This window comes from Pristiophorus japonicus, chromosome 26 (assembly GCF_044704955.1).
Source record: "Pristiophorus japonicus isolate sPriJap1 chromosome 26, sPriJap1.hap1, whole genome shotgun sequence".
NCBI lineage: Eukaryota > Metazoa > Chordata > Chondrichthyes > Pristiophoridae > Pristiophorus > Pristiophorus japonicus.
The window spans coordinates 3,521,057-3,547,150 of record NC_092002.1 but is presented as its reverse complement, the minus strand read 5'-3'; the positions used below and the strand labels follow the sequence as shown (position 1 = coordinate 3,547,150).

General features: G+C 53.7%; 1 protein-coding gene across 1 annotated transcript in view; it reads right to left on the bottom strand.

The window, feature by feature from the left end:
• LOC139239055 (EH domain-containing protein 2-like) overlaps window positions 1–26,094 on the bottom strand; it is a 73,335-nt gene that overhangs the window by 7,927 nt on the left and 39,314 nt on the right. Inside the window, exon 3 of the mRNA XM_070867562.1 lies at window positions 16,397–16,809. Coding sequence (XP_070723663.1) covers window positions 16,397–16,809 — 413 coding nt within the window. The remainder of the gene's footprint in view (window positions 1–16,396; window positions 16,810–26,094) is intronic.

Sequence of the window (26,094 nt, the reverse complement as noted above, 5' to 3'; positions counted from 1 at the left end):
CTCAGTACTGCCCCTCCGACAGTGCGGCGCTCCCTCAGTACTGCCCCTCCGACAGTGCGGCGCTCCCTCAGTACTGCCCCTCCGACAGTGCGGCGCTCCCTCAGTACTGCCCCTCCGACAGTGCGGCGCTCCCTCAGTACTGCCCCTCCGACAGTGCGGCGCTCCCTCAGTACTGCCCCTCCGACAGTGCGGCGCTCCCTCAGTACTGCCCCTCCGACAGTGCGGCGCTCCCTCAGTACTGCCCCTCCGACAGTGCGGCGCTCCCTCAGTACTGCCCCTCCGACAGTGCGGCGCTCCCTCAGTACTGCCCCTCCGACAGTGCGGCGCTCCCTCAGTACTGCCCCTCCGACAGTGCGGCGCTCCCTCAGTACTGCCCCTCCGACAGTGCGGCGCTCCCTCAGTACTGCCCCTCCGACAGTGCAGCACTCCCTCAGCACTGCCCCTCCAACAGTGCCGCACTCCCTCAGCACTGCCCCTCCGACAGTGCGGCGCTCCCTCAGCACTGCCCCTCCGACAGTGCGGCGCTCCCTCAGTACTGCTCCTCCGACAGTGCGGCGCTCCCTCAGTACTGCCCCTCCGACAGTGCGGCCCTCCCTCAGCACTGCCCCTCCGACAGTGCGGCCCTCCCTCAGTACTGCCCCTCCGACAGTGCGGTGCTCCCTCAGTACTGCCCCTGCTGCCGCCTGCCCCCAGCTCTGTTCACCGGAGTTGTGTCAGCAAAGCCCGAAGCTGTTTGTGATCTGTGACTGAAGCAGTTAACGCAGACCCACTGAACGAGAAGTCCAAACATGCCTTGGATTGAATATCTGGCACCTGAACAAGAATGTGGGAGATCTAAGCAGCTACAAACTGCTCCTTGCAGCTGGAACAAAGCACTCACAATTGGCGGGGGAGCCAGAGTGCTGTTGCTGTTAAAGGAGCAGTATTGTTGGATTACACGGGATATACGGCACAGAAACTGGCCATTGGGCCCAACCAGTCCATGCCGGCGTTTATGCTCCACTCGAGCCTCCTCCCGTCTTTCCTCATCTAAATCTATCGGCATAACCCTCTATTCCCTTCTCCCTCATGAGTTTATCCAGCTTCCCCTTAGATGCATCGATATTATTCGCCTCAACCCCTCCCTGTGGCAGCGAGTTCCACATTCTCACCACTCTCTGGGTAAAGAAGTTTCTCCTGAATTCCCCATTTGATTTCTTGGTGACTAACTTATATTGATGGCCTCTAGTTATGCCCTTCCCCACAAGTGGAAACACTCTCTCTCTATCCACTCCATCAAAACCTTTCATCATTTTAACGACCTCTATTAGGTCACCCCCTCAGCCTTCTTTATTCAAGAGAAAAGAGACCCAGCCTGTTCATCCTTTCCTGATATGTATACCCTCGCATTTCTGGTATCATCCTCGTAAATCTTCTCTGCACCCTCTCCAGTGCCTCTATATCCTTTTGATAATATGGCGACCAGAACTGTACGCAGTGCTCCGTGAGGTCTAACCAAGGTTCGATGCAGGTTTAGCATAACTTCTCTACTTTTCAATTCTATCCCTCCAGAAATAAACCCTAGTTCTTGGTTTGCTTTTTATGGCCTTGCTAACCCGTGTCGCGACATTTAGTGATTTGTGTATTTGTATCCGAGATCCCTTTGTTCCTCTACCCCACCCAGACTCTCACCCTCCCAGTAATAAGTGACCTCCCTATTCTTCCTCCCAAAATACAATACCTCACATTTATCGGTGTTGAACTTCATTTGCCAATTCTATGCCCATTCTGCAAGTTTATTAATGTCTCCCTGTAGTTTGTTGCAGTCCCCCTCAGTATTGACTGTCCGCCCAATTTGGCGTCATCGGTAAATTTAGAAATTGTGTTTTTGATTCCAAAGTCTAAATGGTTAATATAAATTGTGACCAACAGTGGTCCCAACACTGATCGTTGTGGAACACCTTCTGCCCCTATGACTAGCTACCCTTTACCCCTACTCTCTGCTTTCTATCGTGAAGCCAGCCAGCGATCCATTCTGCTACTTATCCCCTGGCTCCGTATTCTCTGAATTTGTTCATCAGTCTATTGTGGGGTACCTTATCGAAGGCCTTTTGAAAATCTAGATAAACTACATCTGATGCATTACTTTGCCCTGTCTGAGGAACTTGTGCGATATAACCAAAACAACATTTATATTGCGCCTTTAACGTAGTGAAATGTCCCAAGGTGCTATATAAACATAGGAGAGTAAATCAGATACAAATCTAACACCGAACTACATAAGTAGAAATTAGCGCAGGTGACCTTGGTCAAAGAGGGAGGTCTTAAGGAGCGTCTTGAAGGAGGAAAGAGAGGTAGAGAGGCGGAGAGGTTTAGGGAGGGAGTTCCAGAGCTTGGGGCCCAGGCAGCTGAAGGCACGGCCACCGATGGTGGAGCGATTATAATCAGGGATGCTCAGGAGGGCAGAATTAGAGGAGTGCAGACATCTCGGGGGGTTGTGGGGCTGGAGGGGATTACAGAGATAGGGATACCTTTAACACAGTTGAGTTATTCACAAGTGCTCGGCAAATGGAAAAACAAAAGTTTTGGCAAATATTTTTAGATGACATGTTCCCCATTAAAAGATCGAGATGAGGAAGTGCATTTATTTATTTTACACAGTTTCCATTTCACGTCAGCTCGGCAGATCAAAGATCATTTCTCAGTCCCGCTTTTAAACAAAGGGCTCAGTGGCTGCCTGTCCCCTGCGGCCTGGTGTTTGTACAGAGACACTGAGGGCGCTCCGCAGGTTCATTCTGCTGCCTGTGTCCCTGCCCATTGATCGGTGCCGCCCCTATAAATATCCCCTTCGCTCTGCCTCCTCCCGCTGCCCTCAGAAGCTCGGTCTCCAGTCTTATGACAAACATGCCCCCGTCCGGTAACTCCCGGTGAATCCCGGGTCCATCCCGGACTCAGGTCCGTTTTCCGAAGCTGTGGGGGCGGCCCCCCCGCCCCGCTCTCATCCCTCCCTCGCACTCCTGGGCAGGAAGCAAGGAGGAGCTGTGTCTCTCAGACCCACATCTCCAACAGCAAAACTCTTTCTTCCCGAGGGGAGAATTGGCAGAGAGCCGATGAAGTTTTTAGCCCGGCGACATGAGGGGTTTAGGGAGGGAGTTCCAGAGCTTGGGGCCCAGGCAACAGAAGGCACGGCCACCGATGGTGGAGCGATTATAATCAGGGATGCTCAGGAGGGCAGAATTAGGGGAGCGCAGACATCTCGGGGGGGGGGGTTGTGGGGCTGGAGGAGATTACAGAGATAGGGAGGGGCGAGGGATTTGAAAACAAGGATGAGAATTTTGAAATCGAGTCGTTGCTTAACCGGGAGCCAAATTAGGTCAGCGAGCATAGGGGGTGATGGGTGAGTGGGACTCGGTGTGAGTTAGGACACGGGGCAGCGAGCACAGGGGGTGATGGGTGAGTGGGACTCGGTGCGAGTTAGGACACGGGGCAGCGAGCACAGGGGGTGATGGGTGAGTGGGACTCGGTGCGAGTTAGGACATGGGGCAGCGAGCACAGGGGGTGATGGGTGAGTGGGACTCGATGCGAGTTAGGACATGGGGCAGCGAGCACAGGGGGTGATGGGTAAGCGGGACTCGGTGCGAGTTAGGACACGGGGCAGCGAGCACAGGGGGTGATGGGTGAACGGGACTTGGTGCGAGTTAGGACATGGGGCAGCGAGCACAGCGGGTGATGGGTGAGCGGGACTCGGTGCGAGTTAGGAGATGGGGCAGCCACATTTTGGATCACCTCTAGCTTACGTAGGGTAGAAGGTGGGAGGCCGGCCAGGAGTGCGTTGGAATAGTCAAGTCTGGAGGTAACAAAGACTGCCGCGTTTCCCACATTACAACAGTGACAAACTCCAAAAGGTACTTCATTGGCTGCAAAGCACTGTGGGATGGCCTGAGGTGGTGGAAGGCGCTATAGAAATGCACGTTGTTTTTTTGAAGGAACGGTGGCGGTTAGAATGAGACCAACGTTTGCGATCCTCTGGAAGATGTTGGCGCGAGAATCAGCAACAGGCGGCTAGCTGGAAAATGAAGGTAATTGCAGTGTAGCTGGGAACGAGATAATGATTTAAACAGTCACGCCCAGTCCCAGATTTGCACAGGAAGCAAGCGGGAAAGCAAACAAGAGGAACTATAGCACAATTGTGACCATTGATGTGTGTGCATTAGCGAGGTAGGAGGGCTGGCCAGCTGTAAACTGCACAACAGACACTCCCCAAACCCCAGACCACCGTCTAGGATTAGAATGGAGGGAGGGGTCCCTATTATATTGGGAAAAACAATTGCCCGAATTATTTTCCCAGTTGTTGTGTCCCAGCCAAGGACTCGTGGAATGCCGAAAGTAGGAGAATCCCAGGTGGCTTTTGCAACCTCGGGATGTTTGTTGGCAATTAGTCCTCTGGCTTTCCTCCTCTCCCAGCACCAACTGCCCCGTGCTGGGATGGGCAATATCGCTCGTCCAATATCCCTCACCCATTCTTCACACGTCAGCCTACCAGTTGGTCAATCGCCCACTCTCGCACTCCAATGTGCATCAGCCATGGCTCAGTGGGCAACACTCTCGCCTCTGAGTCAAAAGGTTGTGGGTTCGAGTCCCACTCCAGGGACTTGAGCACAAAATCTAGGCTGACACTCCCACTGCAGTACTGAGAGAGTGCCGCACTGTCGGAGGGGCAGTGCTGAGGGAGTGCCGCACTGTCGGAGGGGCAGTACTGAGGGAGTGCCGCACTGTCGGAGGGGCAGTGCTGAGGGAGCGCCGCACTGTCGGAGGGGCAGTGCTGAGGGAGTGCCGCACTGTCGGAGGGGCAGTACTGAGGGAGTGCCGCACTGTCGGAGGGGCAGTGCTGAGGGAGCACTGCACTGTCAGAGGGGCAGTACTGAGGGAGTGCCGCACTGTCGGAGGGGCAGTGCTGAGGAAGCGCCGCACTGTCGGAGGGGCAGTGCTGAGGGAGCACTGCACTGTCGAAGGGGCAGTACTGAGAGAGTGCCGCACTGTCGGAGGGGCAGTGCTGAGGGAGCACTGCACTGTCAGAGGAGCAGTACTGAGGGAGCGCCGCACTGTCGAAGGGGCAGTACTGAGGGAGTGCCGCACTGTCGGAGGAGCAGTACTGAGGGAGCGCCGCACTGTCGGAGGGACAGTGCTGAGGGAGTGCCGCACTGTCGGAGGAGCAGTACTGAGGGAGCGCCGCACTGTCAGAGGGGCAGTACTGAGGGAGCGCCGCACTGTCGGAGGAGCAGTACTGAGGGAGCGACGTGCTGTCGGAGGGGCAGTGCTGAGGGAGCGCCGCACTGTCGGAGGGGCAGTACTGAGGGAGCGCCGCACTGTCGGAGGAACAGTACTGAGGGAGCGCCGCACTGTCGGAGGGGCAGTGCTGAGGGAGCGCCGCACTGTCGGAGGGGCAGTGCTGAGGGAGCGCCGCACTGTCGGAGGAGCAGTACTGAGGGAGCGCCGCACTGTCGGAGGAGCAGTACTGAGGGAGCGACGTGCTGTCTTTCGGATGAGACGTTAAACCGAGGCAGCATCTGCTCTCTCAGCTGGACGTAAAAGATCCCATGGCCCTATTTTGAAGAAGAGCAGGGGAGTTATCCCCAATGTCCTGGGGCCAATATTTATCACTCTACTAATATAACAAAAATAGATGATCTGATCATTATCACGTTGCTGTGTGTGGGAGCTTGCTGTGCGCAAACTGGCTGCCGCGTTTCCCACATTACAACAGTGACTACACTCCAAAAGTACTTCATTGGCTGTAAAGCGCTTTGAGATGTCCGGAGGTCATGAAATGTGCTATATAAATGCAAGTCTTTCTTTCAATCTTCCTCTTTGATCTTTCTCCCTCTCTCCCTCTCTCTTGTTACCTTCTCCCTATCACTTCCTCTTTCTCTCACTCCCCCTCCCTTTCCCTCTGTCCCTGTCTCTCTCTCTCTGTCTTTCACATCCCCGTCTTCCCCTTTAGACGTTCTCTCCCTCTCTTTACCCTCTTCCCTCTGTCCCTGTCTCTCTCTCTCTTTATCACAAGTCCCATCTCCCCCCGTCCCCCCAATATGCCCCCCGCTGGTCTTCCTCCTCCTCCCTCGAACCTTTGATCCCCCGCTCGGTCCCAGTCTCGCTCCTCGCCCTTCTCCTGGGAGCTGCCATGTTTGAAGTTGGACCCGAACCAAATGGGCATCAGCCAAGATTCTCCTTCATTTCCTCTCTCGAAAGGTAAATTGAGAGCAGCTGAGAAAGCTGGCGATCATTGTCAGCCTGTCACTGGGTGGGTTATTTAGTGCTGACAGTCAGTCTGTGCCAGGCTCAGCCGATCTATAACACATCTGACAGAAATATTCGAATGTAACAGTAGCTAAAGAAAAAAAGAGCACCGATCGTCTCAAAACGCTTTACAGCCAATGAAGTACTTTTGGAGTGTAGTCATTGTTGTAAAGTGGGAAACACGGCAGCAAATGCAAGCTCCCACACACAGCAATGTGATAATGACCCAGATCATCTGTTTTAGTGATGTTGGTTGAGGGATAAATATTGGCCCCAGGACACCGGGGAGAACTCCCCTGCTCTTCTTCAAATAGTGCCGTGGGATCTTTTACATCCACCTGAGAGAGCAGACAGGGCCTCGGTTTAACGTCTCATCTGAAAGACGGTACCTCTGACAGTGCGGCACTCCCTCAGCACTGCCCCGCCGACAGTGCGGCGCTCCCTCAGTACTGCCCCTCCGACAATGCGGCGCTCCCTCAGTACTGCCCCGCCGACAGTGCGGCGCTCCCTCAGTACTGCCCCTCCGACAGTGCAGCACTCCCTCAGTACTGCCCCTCCGACAGTGCAGCACTCCCTCAGTACTGCCCCTCCGACAGTGCAGCACTCCCTCAGTACTGTCCCTCCGACAATGCAGCGCTCCCTCAGTACTGCCCCTCCGACAATGCAGCACTCCCTCAGTACTGCCCCGCCGACAGTGCAGCACTCCCTCAGTACTGCCCCTCCGACAGTGCAGCACTCCCTCAGTACTGCCCCTCCGACAATGCAGCGCTCCCTCAGTACTGCCCCTCCGACAGTGCAGCACTCCCTCAGTACTGTCCCTCCGACAATGCAGCGCTCCCTCAGTACTGCCCCTCCGACAATGCAGCACTCCCTCAGTACTGCCCCTCCGACAGTGCAGCACTCCCTCAGTACTGCCCCTCCGACAGTGCAGCACTCTCTCACTACTGCCCCTCCGACAGTGCGGCGCTCCCTCAGTACTGCCCCTCCGACAATGCGGCGCTCCCTCAGTACTGCCCCTCCGACAGTGCGGCGCTCCCTCAGTACTGCCCCTCCGACAGTGCTGCGCTCCCTCAGTTCTGCCCCTCCGACAGTGCGGCGCTCCCTCAGTGCTGACCCTCCGACAGTGCGGCGCTCCCTCAGTACTGCCCCGCCGACAGTGCGGCGCTCCCTCAGTTCTGCCCCTCCGACAGTGCGGCGCTCCCTCAGTACTGCCCCTCCGACAGTGCGGTGCTCCCTCAGTACTGCACTGGGAGTGTCAGCCTGGATTTTTGTGCTCGAGTCTCTGGAGCGGGACTTGAACCCACAATGTTCTGACTCAGAGGCGAGGGCACTACCCACTGAGGCAGGTCTCAGAATGTTCTGTGGGAGACCCCTGTAAATACCGACATGCTCCCGGGGATTCCCTGTAAATACTGACACACACTCCCGGGGACCCCCTGTAAATACTGACACACTCCCGGGGACCCCCTGCAAATACTGACACAATCCCGGGGATCCCCTGTAAATACTGACACACTCCCGGGGACCTCCTGTAAATACTGACACACTCCCGGGGACCTCCTGTAAATACTGACACACTCCCGGGAACCTCCTATAAATACTGAAACACTCCCGAGGACTCCCTGTAAATACTGAAACACTCCTGGGGACCCCCTGTAAATACTAACACACTCCCAGGGATCCCCTGTAAATATTGACACACTCCCGGGGACCCCCTGCAAATACTGACACACTCCCCGGGATTCCCTGCAAATACTGACACACTCCCGGGACACCCTGTATATACTGACACACTCCCGGGGACCCCCTGTAAATATTGACACACATTCCCGGGGACCCCCTGTAAATATTGACACACTCCCGGGGACCCCCTGTAAATACTGGCACACTCCCGGGTACCCCCTGTAAATACTGACACGCACTCCCGGGGACCCCCCTGTAAATACTGACACACTCCCGGGGACTCCCTGTAAATATTGACACACACTCCCGGGGACCCCCTGTAAATACTGACACACACTCCCGGGAACCCCTGTAAATAGTGACTCACTCCCGGGGACCCCCTGTAAATACTGACACACACTCCCGGGGACCCCCTGTAAATACTGACACACACTCCCGGGGACCCCCTGTAAATACTGACACACTCCCGGGGACGCCCTGTAAATATTGACACACACTCCTGGGGACCCCCTGTAAATACTGACACACTCCCGGGGACCCCCTGTAAATATTGACACACTCCCGGGGACCCCCTGTAAATACTGACACACACTCCCGGGGACCCCCTGTAAATATTGACACACACTCCCGGGGACCCCCTGTAAATACTGACACACACTCCCGGGGACCCCCTGTAAATACTGACACACGCTCCCGGGGACCCCCTGTAAATATTGACACACTCCCGGGGACCCCCTGTAAATATTGACACACACTCCCGGGGACCCCCTGTAAATATTGACACACTCCCGGGGACCCCCTGTAAATACTGACACACACTCCCGGGGATCCCCTGTAAATACTGACACACTCCCGGGGACCCCCTGTAAATACTGACACACACTCCCGGGGACCCCCTGTAAATATTGACACACTCCCGGGGACCCCCTGTAAATATTGACACACACTCCCGGGGACCCCCTGTAAATACTGACACACACTCCCGGGGACCCCCTGTAAATACCTACACACACTCCCGGGGACCCCCTGTAAATATTGACACACTCCCGGGGACCCCCTGTAAATACTGACACACACTCCCGGGGATCCCCTGTAAATATTGACAGTATGTGGGGCGGAAGGGAGTACAGGCAACCCAGAGTGCGTTTGTCTCCCAACAGGAGTCAGCACCTTCAGGATTCGGAGGACTGTAATAGGGAAAAACAAAAGGATATTAAATTTCAATCCAAATTCTTTGAAAACTATTTTTACAAGGAACGCGGACAGTGTGACTCCCTCTTCAGACACGTACAGCTCGAGTTCAACTTGAATAAACAGGATCTTCCCAAGATCTGTACACAAACAAGTCCCGTCCTTATCGAAGCAGCCATATTGGCGATTAGATTCCCATGTACACGGACCGTGAAGAATGCGCACTCCCTCCCGCTCCTGGACCCACAGTTAGTCAAAGGATTAAAATAATATTCTGGAGTAATCAACTAAAATACAAGGGACAGATCCCTGTGTTTAATACAAACAAACAAGACTGAGCTTAATCAGGATAAGGATATGTTTGTATTGGCTCTGCACTTGCACCAGACGAGATTCTGATTGTAAGCAGGATCCACGCTATTTACAGGCCATGTATACAAAGTTTGTGGGTTACAGATAAGACAAAGGCCAGTTAAGGGTCTGTAGGATGTGAAAAGGTTTGTTGTGTGAATGGTGAAGTGGACTCTGCCCCATGAGACAGACCTGGGTCAGGGTTTCTTTAATTAACAGAGGCTTCTTATTGGCGACACTTGAAGCCAGGCTGACACTCCCAGTGCCAGTACTGAGGGAGTGCTGCACTGTCAGAGGGGCAGTACTGAGGAAGTGCTGCACTGTCAGAGGGGCAGTGCTGAGGGAGTGCTGCACTGTCGGAGGGGCGGTACTGAGGGAGTGCTGCACTGTCGGAGGGGCGGTACTGAGGGAGTGCTGCACTGTCGGAGGGGTAGTACTGAGGGAGTGCTGCACTGTCGGAGGGGCGGTGCTGAGAGAGTGCTGCACTGTCGGAGGGGCAGTACTGAGGGAGTGCTGCACTGTCAGAGGGGTAGTGCTGAGGGAGTGCTGCACTGTCGGAGGGGCGGTACTGAGGGAGTGCTGCACTGTCGGAGGGGCGGTACTGAGGGAGTGCTGCACTGTCAGAGGGGCAGTGCTGAGGGAGTGCTGCACTGTCGGAGGGGCGGTACTGAGGGAGTGCTGCACTGTTGGAGGGGTAGTACTGAGGGAGTGCTGCACTATCGGAGGGGTAGTACTGAGGGAGTGCTGCACTGTCGGAGGGGCAGTACTGAGGGAGCGCCGCATTGTCGGAGGGGCAGTACTGAGGGAGTGCTGCACTGTCGGAGGGGCAGTACTGAGGGAGCGCCGCATTGTCGGAGGGGCAGTACTGAGGGAGCGCTGCATTGTCGGAGGTGCCGTTAAACCGAGACCCGTCTGCTCTCTCAGGTGGACGCAAAAGATCCCATGGCACTATTTCGAAGAAGAGCAGGGGAGTTCTCCGCGGTGTCCTGCCCAATATTTATCTGTCAACCAATCGATTATCTGGTCATTATCACATTGCTGTGTGTGGGAGCTTGCTGTGTGCAAATTGGCTGCCGCGTTTCCCACATTACAACAGTGACTACACTCCAAAAGTACTTCATTGGCTGTAAAGCGCTTTTGGGATGTCCTGAAGTTGTGAAAGGCGCTATAGAAATGCAAGTTCTTTCCTACATTTCTTTCACTTGACTGACATCAGTAAACTCTCCCCACCCCTTGCTGTTGCTACAAGCCACTCTCCAGATATTTGCTGGGCAAGCTTCTGGGAACAAAAGGATCCAGCACGATCGACCACAAGCCCAATTGGTTTGAATCAGACGGTTATTGAAAGACAGACAGAAAGATTTGCTCCCGCAAACTGCAACGTGATAATGACCAGATAGCCTCCATTGCGGAACCAACCAGGGGGCAGGCTGTCATAGATCTGGTCCTGTGTAATGTGACAGGATTAATAAATGATCTCTTTAGTAAAGGATCCTCTAGGAATGAGTGACCACAACATGGTTGAATTTCAAATTCAGTTGGAGGTTGAGAAAGTTGGTTCTCAAACCAGGGTCCTCAGCTTAAATAAAACTATAAAGGTATGAGGGCAGAGTTGGCTAAAGCGGACTGGGAAAATAGACTAAAGTGTGGGACGGTTGATGAGCAGTGGTGTACATTTAAGGAGATATTTCATAACTCGCAACAAAAATATATCCCAATGAGTAGGAAAGACTGCAAGAGAAGGGATAACATCCGTGGCTAACTAAGGAAATAAGGGATGGTATCAAATTGAAAACAAGGGCAAGAGTGGGAGGCTAGAGGATTGGGAAATTGTAAAAGCCAGCAAAGAACGACTAAAAAAATAATAAAGAGAGGGAAGATAGATTATGAAAGTAGACTAGCACAAAATATAAAAACAGATAGTAAGAGTTTCTACAGGTACATAAAAAGGAAAAGAGTGGCTAAAGTAAATGTTGGTCCCCTCGAGGATGAGACTGGGGAATTAATAATGGGGAACAGGGAAATGGCAGAGACGTTGAACAAATAATTTGTATAAGTCTTCACAATAGAGGACACTAAAAACATCCCAATAGTGGATAATCAAGGGGCTATAGGGAGGGAGGAACTTAATACAATCACTATCACTAATGAAGTAGTACTCGGTAAAATAATGGGACTAAAGGTGGACAAGTCCCCTGGACCTGATGGTTACATCCTAGGGTCTTAAAAGAAGTGGCTGCAGAGATAGTGGATGCATTGGTTGTAATCTACCAAAATTCCCTGGATTCTGGGGAGGTCCCAGCAGATTGGAAAACCACAAATGTAACACCCCTATTTAAAAAAGGAGGCAGACAGAAAGCAGCTGGCCTAACATCTGTCATTGAGGAAATGCTGGAGTCCATTATTAAGGAAGCAGTAGCAGGACATTTGGAAAAGCATGATTCAATCAAGCAGAGTCAGCAGGGATTTATGAAAGGGAAATCATGTTTGACAAATTTGCTGGAGCTCTTTGAGGATGTAACAAGCAGGGTGAATAAAGGGGAACCAGTGGATGTGGTGTATTTGGATTTCCAGAAGGCAGTCAATAAGGTGCCACATAAAAGGTTACTGCACAAGATAAAAGTTCACGGGGTTGGGGGTAATATATTAGCATGGATAGAGGATTGGCTAACTAACAGAAAACAGAGAGTCGGGATAAATGGGTCATTTTCCGGTTGGCAACCAGTAACTAGTGGGGTGCCGCAGGGATCAGTGCTGGATCCTCAAGTATTTAGAATCTATATTAATAACTTGAATGAAGGGACTGAGTGTAATGTAGCCAAGTTTGCTGATGATACAAAGATGGGTGGGAAAGTAAATTGTGAGGAGGACATGAAAAATCTGCAAAGGGATATAGACAGACTCAGTGAGTGGGCAAAAATTTGGCAGATGGAGTATAATGTGGGGAAATGTGAGGTTATCCACTTTAGCAGAAATAATAGAAAAGCAAATTATAATTTAAATGGAGAAAAATTGCAAAGTGCTGCAGTACAGAGAGACCTGGGGGTCCTTGTGCATAAATTTAATCCCCGATTTTAATCGCTCCACCATCGGTGGCCGTGCCTTCAGCTGCCTGGGCCCCAAGCTCTGGAACTCCCTCCCTAAACCTCTCCGCCTCTCTCTCTCCTCTTTTAAGAGGCTCCTTAAAACCTACCTCTTTGACCAACCTGTTGGTCACCTGTCCTAATATCTCCTTATGTGACTCGGTGTCAAATTTTGTAACGCTCCTATGAAGCGCCTTGGGACGTTTTCCGACATTAAAGGCGCTATATAAATGCAAGTTGCTATTGTTGAGTTGGGTCCCAGGGGCTACTGGAGATGCCAGATTTTGCCTGGTTTATGTTCACGGTTGCTGAAGGCAGGGCGGGTAACAGACGCACTGCTGTTCCCAGGGACTACAGACAATGTATTACTGAGGCTTATCAGCCCCCGACACATCAGAACAATGGGCGTGTGTCCACAACTGATAACCGCTTCTCCCAAACACCACTCAGGCACTCGAAGGCACACGGCCCGAGGGATTCCATTCCTCACTCTGGGCATCAATCTCCATCTGCACATTGTAACTCACAGCCACAAATGCAGAGGGGAGAGTGAGCAGTGAGGGTGTGTGATGAGTAGATTTAACTAATCTCGAGGGGGTGGGGAATGTATGGGCTGGATGGCAAAGAGAGGCAGTGACAGCTGATTGTATCAGTCATTTAAAAGAGTTGGATCAGGGCCCGGAAGATGTGAGAGATATCTGGGATATGACTTTTCCTACACATTGGGACTGGTCTGATGGATTGCAATGGTTTTTCCTGCGCTGAACCTTGCTATGCCTGAGCATTCCCAGTTTTAATCACTTCACCATCGGCGGCCGTGCCTTCAGCTCTGGAATTCCCTCCCTAAACCTCTCCGCCGCTCTCTCCTCCTTTAAGACGCTCCTTAAAACCGACCTCTCTGACAGTGCAGTGCTCCCTCAGTACTGCCCCTCCGAGAGTGTGACGCTCCCTCAGTGCTGCCCCTCCGACAGTGCGGCATTCCCTTAGTACTGCCCCTCTGACAGTGCGGCACTCCCTCAGTACTGCCCCTCTTACAATGTGGCCCTCCCTCAGTACCGCCCCTCCGACAGTGTGGTGCTCCCTCAGTACTGCCCCTCTGACAGTGCAGCACTCCCTCAGTACTGCCCCTCCGACAGTGTGACGCTCCCTCAGTACTGCTGCTCCGACAGTGCGGCATTCCCTCAGTACTGCCCCTCTGACAGTGCGGCACTCCCTCAGGAGGACAAAGGGTTTGATTAGGGCAGGGAAAATAGAGTATGAGAAGAAGCTTGCAGGGAACATTAAGACGGATTGCAAAAGTTTCTATAGATATGTAAAGAGAAAAAGGTTAGTAAAGACAAATGTAGGTCCCCTGCAGTCAGAATCAGGGGAAGTCATAACGGGGAACAAAGAAATGGCGGATCAATTGAACAAGTACTTTGGTTCGGTATTCACTGAGGAGGACACAAATAACCTTCCGGTTATAAAAGGGGTCGGGGGGTCTAGTAAGGAGGAGGAACTGAGGGAAATCCTTATTAGCCGGGAAATTGTGTTGGGGAAATTGATGGGATTGAAGGCCGATAAATCCCCAGGGCCTGATGGACTGCATCCCAGAGTACTTAAGGAGGTGGCTTTGGAACTAGTGGATGCATTGACAGTCATTTTCCAACATTCCATTGACTCTGGATCAGTTCCTATAGAGTGGAGGGTAGCCAATGTAACCCCACTTTTTAAAAAAGGAGGGAGAGAGAAAACAGGGAATTATAGACCGGTCAGCCTGACATCGGTAGTGGGTAAAATGATGGAATCAATTATTAAGGATGTCATAGCAGTGCATTTGGAAAGAGGTGACATGATAGGTCCAAGTCAGCATGGATTTGTGAAAGGGAAATCATGCTTGACAAATCTTCTGGAATTTTTTGAGGATGTTTCCAGTAGAGTGGACAAGGGAGAACCAGTTGATGTGGTATATTTGGACTTTCAGAAGGCGTTCGACAAGGTCCCACACAAGAGATTGATGTGCAAAGTTAAAGCACATGGGATTGGGGGTAGTGTGCTGACGTGGATTGAGAACTGGTTGTCAGACAGGAAGCAAAGAGTAGGAGTAAATGGGTACTTTTCAGAATGGCAGGCAGTGACTAGTGGGGTACCGCAAGGTTCTGTGCTGGGGCCCCAGCTGTTTACACTGTACATTAATGATTTAGATGAGGGGATTAAATGTAGTATCTCCAAATTTGCGGATGACACTAAGTTGGGTGGCAGTGTGAGCTGCGAGGAGGATGCTGTGAGGCTGCAGAGTGACTTGGATAGGTTAGGTGAGTAGGCAAATGCATGGCAGATGAAGTATAATGTGGATAAATGTGAGGTTATCCACTTTGGTGGTAAAAACAGAGAGACAGACTATTATCTGAATGGTGACAGATTAGGAAAAGGGGAGGTGCAAAGAGACCTGGGTGTCATGGTACATCAGTCATTGAAGGTTGGCATGCAGGTACAGCAGGCGGTTAAGAAAGCAAATGGCATGTTGGCCTTCATAGCAAGGCGATTTGAGTACAGGGGCAGGGAGGTGTTGCTACAGTTGTACAGGGCATTGGTGAGGCCACACCTGGAGTATTGTGTACAGTTTTGGTGTCCTAACCTGAGGAAGGACATTCTTGCTATTGAGGGAGTGCAGCGAAGGTTCACCAGACTGATTCCCGGGATGGTGGGACTGACCTATCAAGAAAGACTAGATCAACTGGGCTTGTATTCACTGGAGTTCAGAAGAATGAGAGGGGACCTCATAGAAACATTTAAAATTCTGACGGGGTTAGACAGGTTAGATGCAGGAAGAATGTTCCCAATGTTGGGGAAATCCAGAAACACAGTCTAAGGATAAGGGGTAAGCCATTTAGGACCGAGATGCGGAGGAACTTCTTCACCCAGAGAGTGGTGAACCTGTGGAATTCTCTACCACAGAAAGTTGTTGAGGCCAATTCACTAAATATATTCAAAAAGGAGTTAGATGAGGTCGTTACTACTAGGGGTATGCGAGAAAGCAGGAATGGGGTACTGAAGTTGAATGTTCAGCCATGAACTCATTGAATGGCGGTGCAGGCTAGAAGGGCCGAATGGCCTACCCCTGCACCTATTTTCTATGTTTCTATGTTTCTAGTACTGCCCCTCTGACAGTGCGGCACTCCCTCAGTACTGCCCCTCCGACAGTGCGGCGCTCCTTCAGTACTGCCCCTCTGACAGTGCGGCGCTCCCTCAGTACTGCCCCTCCGACAGTGCGGCGCTCCCTCAGTACTGCCCCTCCGACAGTGCGGCGCTCCCTCAGTACTGCCCCTCCGACAGTGCGGCGCTCCCTCAGTACTGCACGGGGAGTGTCAGCCTAGATTTTGTGCTCAAGTCTCTGGAGTGCGGCTCGAACCCACGACTTTCTGACTCAAAGGCTGAGAGTTTGAGAGAACCTTGAACACACAAAGCTGTATCTCTGGCGACACAGTGACCAGTTTTACAGCCCGCCTGTTGTGTATGCAATAAAGGTTCGAACTGAGTACTGTTTAACTAAAGCAAGGTACAACCTTGCTTCTGCTTTATTTTGGCCCAAAGTGCCTGGCTCACAAAATAGCTGGCCTTTGATACCAGAGCAGCACCATGTGCGTGCTGTTCAGTGGCCTCCAACAATGACTCCACCTGGTGGCTACAAACAGCATGTACATAAATGACACCACCCAATATTGCTCCTCGCTGACTTCAATGGAGCGGAGGATGTGTCAAACCAGCGTTGCACCCAATGCCACCAGTGCCTCCCGCCCCCAGTACCGCGGTGAGTAATGTTGTGTTCTCACCCTCACGAGCCGAGCCCTTTTGACGAGGTCGTTGAGCTTCCTCAAGGCGGCGTTCCTGGGCAGGTTCTGGAGGTCCTGGAACAGATCCTGCTCCTCCAGCTCGAAGAGCCTGCGGTTGTCGGAGATCAGCAGCGGTTCGGACCAGAAGGAGCCGATGTACACCCGCATGACCTCGGGGGTGTTGATGACCTTGCCGAGGGACCACATCAGGGCCCCGTACACCCGCATCAGCTGCTGGGTGTCCACCTGATCCGCCTTGTTCAGCACCACCCGGATTTTGTCCTCGTGCCCCTTCAGAGCCCGGATGGCCTCCGAGAACTCGTCCGAAATCTCCAGCTTGTGAGCATCGAACAGAAGGATGATCCGGTCCACTCTCTCGGCAAACCACTGCAATACCGCCGCAAAGTCATAACCTGAAAGGCAGAACACATCTTTAGGGGGAGTCAGGAAAGATTGAAAAAGGAAAGAAAGACTTGCATTTCTATAGCGCCTTTCACGACCACCGGACGTCCCAGAGCGCTTTACAGCCAATGAAGTACTTTTGGAGTGTAGTCACTGTTGTAATGTGGGAAATGCGGCAGCCAATTTGCGCACAGCAAGCTCCCACACACAGCAATGTGATAATGACCCAGATAATCTGTTTTAGTGATGTTGGTTGAGGGATAAATATTGGCCCCAGGACACCGGGGAGAACTCCCCTGCTCTTCTTCCAAATAGTGCCGTGGGATCTTTGAAGTCCACCTGAGAGGGCAGACAGGGCCTCGGTTTAACGTAACAGTGAGTGGTCGCTGACCTCCATTCAACCACCGTTGGTGCAGCCCAACCCATGGTGGATTGTAGCACCAACTGAGGCTTTACTTAGGATTGTTTTAGGTGTCAGTTGTGGCTCAATGGGCAGCACTCTCGCCTCTGAGTCAAAAGGTTGTGGGTTCAAGTCCCACTCCAGGGACTCGAGCACAAGATCTAGGCTGACACTCCCAGTGCAGTACTGAGGGAGCGCCGCACTGTCGGAGGGGCAGTGCTGAGGGAGCACCGCACTGTTGGAGGGGCAGTGCTGAGGGAGCGCCGCACTGTCGGAGGGGCAGTCCTGAGGGAGCGCCGCACTGTCGGAGGGGCAGTACTGAGGGAGCGCTGCACTGTCGGAGGGGCAGTGCTGAGGGAGCACCGCACTGTCGGAGGGGCAGTACTGAGGGAGCGCCGCACTGTCGGAGGGGCAGTACTGAGGGAGCGCCGCACTGTCGGAGGGGCAGTGCTGAGGGAGCGCCGCACTGTCGGAGGGGCGGTATTGAGGGAGTGCCGCACTGTCGGAGGAGCAGTACTGAGGGAGCTCCGCACTGTCAGAGGGGCAGTACTGAGGGAGTGCTGCACTGTTGGAGGGGCAGTACTGAGGGAGTGCTGCACTGTTGGAGGGGCAGTACTGAGGGAGTGCTGCACTGTTGGAGGCGCAGTACTGAGGGAGCGCCGCACTGTCGGAAGGGCAGTACTGAGGGAGTGCTGCACTGTTGGAGGCGCAGTACTGAGGGAGTGCCGCACTGTCGGAGGTGCCGTCTCACAGATGAGACGTTAAACCGAGGACCTATCTGCCCAAACGATCCCATGGCACTATTTGGAAGAAGAGCAGGGGTGTCCTGGGGCCAATATTTATCCCTCAATCAACAAAACAGATTATTTGACCATGATCACATGCATGTATGTGGGAGCTTGCTGTGCGTGCATTGGCTGCCGCGTTTCTCTCAGTGACTGCGCTTCAGAAAGTACTTCATTGGCTGTAAAATGTTTTGCGACGTCCTGAGGTGGTGAAAGGTGCTATAGAAATGCAAGTCTGGCTTTATGTCACCTGGCCTGGACTGACTGCTCTGTTAGTAAATTAGTTGCAATGGGCTTTATTATCTGTGGGTTAACGGAATCTCGGGCCCAGTGAGCTGTGCTGGGCCGTATCCAGGGACCCTCCCCCGCCCCTTGGCAACCAGTCAGATCCAAAGCAACAGCAGAAATTCCTTAAAAGGCAGCCGCGGGCTGGATGGGGGGGGGGGGTACTGTGAGGCTTCGAGCAGCCAAACGCGAGCAGTGTCCAGCCCATCCCTGCCCCGCCAAGCGGCAGACAGGCAGGGCACAGTCACGGGAGGAACACTCTCTCACATCTCCCGCAGTTTGAATCAGGAGATGTTGTTGCAAATCGGCCGAGGACAGGCAGCTTTCGAGGGCCGCCATTCCTGAGAGCGAGGGGCCTGAAGCTCGTTAGCAGCATCAGGAATTCCGGATGGGCGGAGGATCGGTTCCACATCGGGTGGAATTCTCTGCTGTACGCTGGCACAGCAGCAGCAAGAGCTCCCGGTTACACCGCGCCTTTAATGCAGCGAAACGGCCCAGGGGGCTTTGCAGGAGCGTTACTTTAGCTAAATTTGACACCGAGCCACAGCACTGTGGGAGCACCTTCACCACACGGACTGCAGCGGTTCAAGAAGGCGGCTCACCACCACCTTCTCGAGGGGCAATTAGGGACGGGCAATAAATGCCGGCCTTGCCCAAATCCCATGAATGAATAGAAATACATTAAATTGGGCTGGATTTTTGGCCTTGCTGATTTCGGGGCGGTAATGGCGGCAGGGGCAGTAAAGTTAGCGCCCGGAACAGTTTGCGCCTCAGTCAGCAAAATTCGTCAGCTGGGCCCAAGTGTGGGGCTGGACCCTGAGTGTGGGGCGGGGCCTGAGTGTGGGGCGGGGCCTGGGGCGGGGCCTGAGTGTGGGGCGGGGCCCTGAATGTGGGATGGGGGTGGGGCCCTGAGTGTGGGGCGGGGCCTGAGTGTGGGGTGGGGCCCTGAGTGTGGGGTGGGACCCTGAGTGTGGGGCGGGGCCCTGAATGTGGGATGGGGGTGGGGCCCTGAGTGTGGGGCGGGGCCTGAGTGTGGGGCGGGGCCTGAGTGTGGGGTGGGGGTGGGGCCCTGAGTGTGGGATGGGGACCGGAGTGTGGGGCAGGGCCCTGAGTGTGGGATGGGGGTGGGGCCCTGAGTGTGGGGCGGGGCCCTGAGTGTGGGGTGGGGCCCTGAATGTGGGATGGGGGTGGGGCCCTGAGTGTGGGGCGGGGCCTAAGTGTCGGGCGGAACCCTGAGTGTGGGGTGGGGCCTGAGTGTTGGGCGGAACCCTGTGTGGGGCGGGTCCCTGAATGTGGGGCGGGGCCTAAGTGTGGGGCGGAACCCTGTGTGGGGCGGCTTCCTGAGTGTGCGGCGTGGCCTGAGTGTGGGGCGGGGGCGGGGCCCTTAGTGTGGGGCGAGGGTGGAGCCCTGAGTGTGGGGCGGGGCGGGGCCCTGAGTGTGGGGCGGGGCCCTGAGTGTGGGGCGAGGGCGGGGCCCTGAGTGTGGGGCGGGGCGGGGCCCTTAGTGTGGGGCGGGGGGGGGGCCAAGTGTGGGGCGGGGCCCTGAGTGTGGGGCGGGGCTCTGAGTGTGGGCGGAGCACTAGGGGAGGGGTTACACACCTCTCTCGGGGCGCTAGCTCGGCTGAGCATGGGACAATCCCGAGCTAAACAGCCGGCCTCGGAGCATTCTGGGAGAGGCCGCGGAGGGGGGGGGTTAAAAGAAACCTGGAAAGAAAACACCAAAACATTGCCAATACACAGCCCACGCCGCCACAACATAAATCGCAATAAAACCCAACCGCACTGACCCGAGGCGGACATCACTGAGCTCACTGCGGGGCGCTACAGGTCGGAGCGCCCGTTTCCCCAGGCGGTGCCAGCAGGGGGCGCTGCGGGGCGCTACGGGTCGGAGCGCCCGTTTCCCCAGGCGGTGCCAGCAGGGGGCGCTGCGGGGCGCTACGGGTCGGAGCGGCCGTTTCCCCAGGCGGTGCCAGCAGGGGGCACTGCGGGGCGCTACGGGTCGGAGCGCCCATTTCCCCAGGCGGTGCCAGCAGGGGGCGCTGCGGGGCGCTACGGGTCAGGCGGGAGCCAAACATCGATCCGGTGTCACAACCGGGGGCGGTGCACACCGGCTCGCCTCTCCTGGGCGGTAATGTTCCGTGCCCCGTCGAAACCGGCCCCCAAAACCCCGGCGTGGCGCTGGGAGCTGGCCGCCGGCCGGGAAGCGCTCACTGCCGCCATTGTCGTCCCTCCGGGGCGCTAACCGGGACGGCAGGAGACCGAAAATCCAGCCCTTCATATTTTAGCAACCCGCTCATGATTGTCTTTCCTGTTTGCAGTGTAGCTGAAGGGTGTGTGTGTGCAGGTCAGGGGGGTGTGTGGGCAGGGCGCTAGGGGAGGGGTTACACACCTCTCTCAGGGCGCTAGGCCGGCTGAGTATGGGGCAATCCCGAGCTAAACAGCCGGCCTGGGAGCGTTCTGGGAGTGTGTGGTCCGCGGGCAGTAAGTGTGTGGATGTTGAGCCTGTCGGGGCCGAGCGATGTACTGTGGAGTCTGGGAGATATGGTGCGCTGCACCAGCTCAGCTCCCACTGACGTTACCGGCGCCCCCCCCTCCGTATTTATATACTTCCCACCCCCCTCGCGTTATCGACTCTCGGGATGAGCATCGCTCCCTGATCGAGGGAACACACACTGGGCACTGAATGGTGCACAACCAAAACAGCTGTCACTGAGCCTGGATTCCTTTCCCTCACACAGAGGAAGGCACGTTCCCTGCTCACTTACACCCTCCCCCTAACAGCATGGCGATTGTAGGCATTTATGACAATAACTTGCATTTATATAGCACCTTTAACGTTGTAAAAACGTCCCTAGGCGCTTCACAGGAGAGATTAGCAAACAAAACCTGACCCCGAGCCACATAAGGAGATATTAGGACAGGTGACCAAAGCTTGGTCAAAGAGGTCAGTTTTAAGGAGGATCTTAAAGGAGGAGAGAGAGGTGGAGAGGTTTAGGGAGGGAGTTCCAGAGCTTGGGGCCCAGGCAACAGAAGGCACGGCCACCGACGGTGGAGCAAAGGACATTAGAATTTTTTTACTAATACTAATTTCTTTCAGTTCCTCATTCTCACTAGACCCTTGGTACTCCACTATTTCTGGGAGGTTTTTCGTGTCTTCTTCCGTGAAGACAGACACAAAGTATTTGTTCAATGTCTCTGCCATTTCCTTATCCCCATTATAATTTCTCCTGTCTCAGCCTGTAGGGGACCCACATCTACTTTCGCTAATCTTTTCCTTTTTACAAGAGATCAGGGATGGGCAAGAGGCCAGAATTAGAGGGGCGCAGAGATCTTGGAGGGTTGTGGGGCTGGAGGAGGTTAGAGAGATAGGGAGGGACGAGGGCCATGGAGGGATTTGAAAATAAGGATGGAGAATTTTAAAATCGAGGCGTTGCCGGAGTGGGAGCCATTGTCGGTCAGTGAGCGCAGGGGGTGATGGGTGAACGGGACTGGGTGCGAGTTAGGACAAGTTTGGGATTTGCTCAAAGTTTGCGGAGGGTGGAAGATGGCGGGGGGGGGGGCTGCCAGGAGAGCGTTGGGATAGTCGGAGACTGGAGTTGACAAAGACACGGATGAGGGTTTCGGTGGCAGATGGGCTGAGGCAGGGGTGGAGTCGGGCGACATTACCGAAAAACACGAACATTACACTCACTGAAATCTCACTGAGACCGCAAGGGATTTTCGGGTTGGGTGTGCTTTTTAAAATCGGCACAGAAATCTTCCACCCCTGCCCGGACTCGCCAGTGAAGGGGATTAATTGTTGCTCAGAGAAGGCGGCTTGGCTCCCCTCTGCAACTAATGCAGCAAAGGAGGTTGTCCCTGCGCGGATCCCCGCGGGAGAGATTTGCTGACTGCTTGGAATGGGGAGTGGTGTCAGGGCAAGTACATCCTTCAAATGTCCAAACGAGCTGGAAGCAGATAAGGAGAACGCGTAATAAGCCAGGGAAGTGTCAGCCAAGGTGAGGTTAGCCAGAGCTAGAAATATATCAAGTAGATGGGCAACGTATGCAGGGAATTATATCAAGTGTCACAGCACAGAAACAGGCCATTCGGCCCAACACACAGGTGTTTGTGCTCCACACCAGCCCCCTCCCACCCCATCACCATATTCCTCTATTCCTTTCTCCCTTGTGTGTTTATCCAGCTTCCCTTTCAATGCATCTCTGTTATTAAGAACATAAAAACATAAGAAATAGGAGCAGGAGTCGGACATATGCCCCCTCGAGCCTGCTCCGCCATTCAATACGATCATGGCTGATCCGATTATGGACTCAGCTCCACTTCCCCGCCCGCTCCCCATAACCCCTTATCCCCTTATCGCTCAAGAAACTGTCTATTTCTGTCTTAAATATAGTCAATGTCCCGGCTTCCACAGCTCTCTGAGGCAGTGAATTCCACAGATTTACAACCCTCTGAGAGAAGAAATTTCTCCTCATCTCAGTTTTAAATGGGCGGCCCCTTATTCTAAGACCGTGCCCCCTAGTTCTAGTCTCCCCCATCAGTGGAAACATCCTCTCTGCATCCACCTTGTCAAGCCCCCTCATAATCTTATACGTTTCGATAAGATCACCTCTCATTCTTCTGAACTCCAATGAGTAGAGGCCCAACCTCCTCAACCTTTCCTCATAAGTCAACCCACTCATCTCCGGAATCAACCGAGTGAACCTTCTCTGAACTGCCTCCAAAGCAAGTATATCCTTTTGTAAATATGGAAACCAAAACTGCACGCAGTATTCCAGGTGTGGCCTCACCAATACCCTGTGTAACTGGAGCAAGACTTCCCTGCTTTTATACTCCATCCCCTTTGCAATAAAGGCCAAGATTCCATTGGCCTTCCTGATCACTTGCTGTACCTGCATACTATCCTTTTGTGTTTCATGCACAAGTACCCCCAGGTCCCGCTGTACTGCGGCACTTTGTAATCTTTCTCCATTTAAATAATAATTTGCTCTTTGATTTTTTTTCTGCCAAAGTGCATGACCTCACACTTTCCAACATTATACTCCATCTGCAAAATTTTTGCCCACTCACTTAGCCTGTCTATGTCCTTTTGTGTCCTCCTCACACATTGCTTTTCCTCCCATCTTTGTATCGTCAGCAAACTTGGCTACGTTACACTCAGTCCCTTCTTCCAAGTCGTTAATATGGATTGTAAATAGTTTGGGTCCCAGCACTGATCCCTGCGGCACCCCACTAGTTACTGGTTGCCAACCTGAGAATGAACCATTTATCCCGACTCTCTATTCTCTGTTAGTTAGCCAATCCTCTATCCATGCTAATATATTACCTCCAATGCAATACAACAGAGACGACACTCCAAGAGTACTTCATTGGCTGCAAAGAGCTTTGAGACATCCAGACATCATGAAACGTACTATATAAATGCAAATCTTTCTTTCTTTCTTTCTATTCGCCCCAACCCCTCCCTGTGGCAGCGAGTTCCACATTCTCACCACTCTCTGGGTAAAGAAGTTTCTCCTGAATTCCCTATTGGGTTTATTAGTGACTATCTTATATTGATGACCCCTAGTTTTGGTCTCCCTCCACAAATGGAGACATCTTCTCTACATCTACACACATTAACAGACTCCTCTCACTAGTTGCGCCCTGACTGAGGGTTCTTCCACAGCACAACTCCTACACCCTTGCGGCACCCTGCTACTGCAAACCGAAACTCTCGCTGAACAGTCACCTGACCCACAGCCAACAATGCTCGCCGCGCAACTAACCCCCGGGTGCCACTGTGGAAGCAAAAGTCCGCATTACCCGAATACCCCGCTGTTCACCCTGCGCGGACGGTGAGATCGGCTGGGTTCAAAGTTCAAATAGCTTTCCGATGAGCATGGGTTGGAAATTGGCTCAGAGGATTTGGGGGAAAAGGATGTCTTCAGGACAAAGATAACGGTAGAAGGTGTGAGAGTCATTCAGCCACCTTCAAATGGGTCAATTTGGTCACCTGTGTGTTATAGTAATAAAATACATGGCAAGAGTTGATTGCGGCAATAAAGCAATTTCAGGAGCATTGAGTGATTGGTTTAGTTTACATTGTCATTTTGTTAGCATTGGTATGTACCTTTGATGTACCATGATTTATTGATAGTATGCGTGGAATATAGTGATCAAAGGGAAAAGTTAGTATAAGAAATGTGAGTGAACACTGTGTTAGTGATATGATATGGCGATGAGTAGCATACACTGAGATTGTGGTTAGTGTGCACCTCAGGAGCTTTTATACTGGTTTTGTGTAGTTATGAGGTTTTGACAAAGCCCTGATCCTGCCATTACTACAACTGAGTGTGTGCGTAATCTGACATTTAAAACAACAGAACGAAGAAGAAGAAAGCAGTCGCAACAGGCCGTAATCCCAGAGGTCTTATCTCAAGGCCTCCATCCTCAAATCCCCACCTTCTCTCCAGCCTCCAACTGCCCCGCCTCCGCACACCCGCCATTGGTCGCCCCACACGTCCACCTCGCCGAGCCCCGCCCCAACGTTCCCGCCATTGGTCGTCCGACCCTCCCATCCTCGCGGCGACCCACCTTCCCCCGGCCAATCGGAGAGCAAACAGACTCTTCATTACCCAATTGGATGATTCTTAACTGTGAGCCAAACTGCCTTGGTTTGCATCTCCAATGTTTTCCTAATTAGTAAAAGTGTTCAAAGGAAATAAAAACATACAATTTGTTTCACGCCCATGTGATTTTTCTCCTGGTTTAACATTTCATCTGAAAGACGGCACCTCCGACAGTGCGGGGCTCCCTCAGTACTGCTCCTCCGACAGTGCGGCACTCCCTCAGTACTGCTCCTCCGACAGTGCGGCACTCCCTCAGTACTGCTCCTCCGACAGTGCGGCACTCCCTCAGTACTGCTCCTCCGACAGTGCGGCACTCCCTCAGTACTGCCCCTCTGACAGTGCGGCACTCCCTCAGTACTGCTCCTCCGACAGTGAGGCGCTCCCTCAGTACTGCTCCTCCGACAGTGCGGGGCTCCCTCAGTACTGCTCCTCCGACAGTGCGGCGCTCCCTCAGTACTGCTCCTCCGACAGTGCGGCACTCCCTCAGTACTGCCCCTCCGATAGTGCAGCACTCTCTCAGTACTGCCCCTCCGACAATGCGGCGCTCCCTCAGTACTGCCCCTCCAACAGTGTAGCGCTCCCTCAGTACTGCCCCTCCGACAGTGCGGCGCTCCCTCAGTACTGCCCTTCCAACAGTGCAGCGCTCCCTCAGTACTGCCCCACCGACAGTGCGGCGCTCCCTCAGTACTGGCCCTCCGACAGTGCAGCGCTCCCTCAGTACTGCCTCTCCGATACTGCGGTGCTCCCTCAGCACTGCCCCTCCAACAGTGCGGCACTCCCTCAGTACTGCCGCTCCGATAGTGCGGCGCTCCATTAATACTGCACCTCCAACAGTGCAGTGCTCCCTCAGTACTGCCCCTCCGACAGTGCGGCGCTCCCTCAGCACTGCCCCTCCAACAGTGCGGCACTCCCTCAGTACTGCCGCTCCGACAGTGCAGCACTCCCCCAGTACTGCCCCTCCGATAGTGCGGCGCTCCATTAATACTGCACCTCCAACAGTGCAGTGCTCCCTCAGTACTGCCCCTCCGACAGTGCGCGCTCCCTCAGTACTGCCCCTCCGACAGTGCGGCGCTCCCTCAGTACTGCCCCTCCGACAGTGCGGCTCTCCCTCAGTACTGCCCCTCCGACAGTGCAACACTCCCTCAGTACTGCCCCTCCGACAGTGCAGCACTCCCTCAGTACTGCCCCTCCGACAGTGCGGCGCTCCCTCAGTAC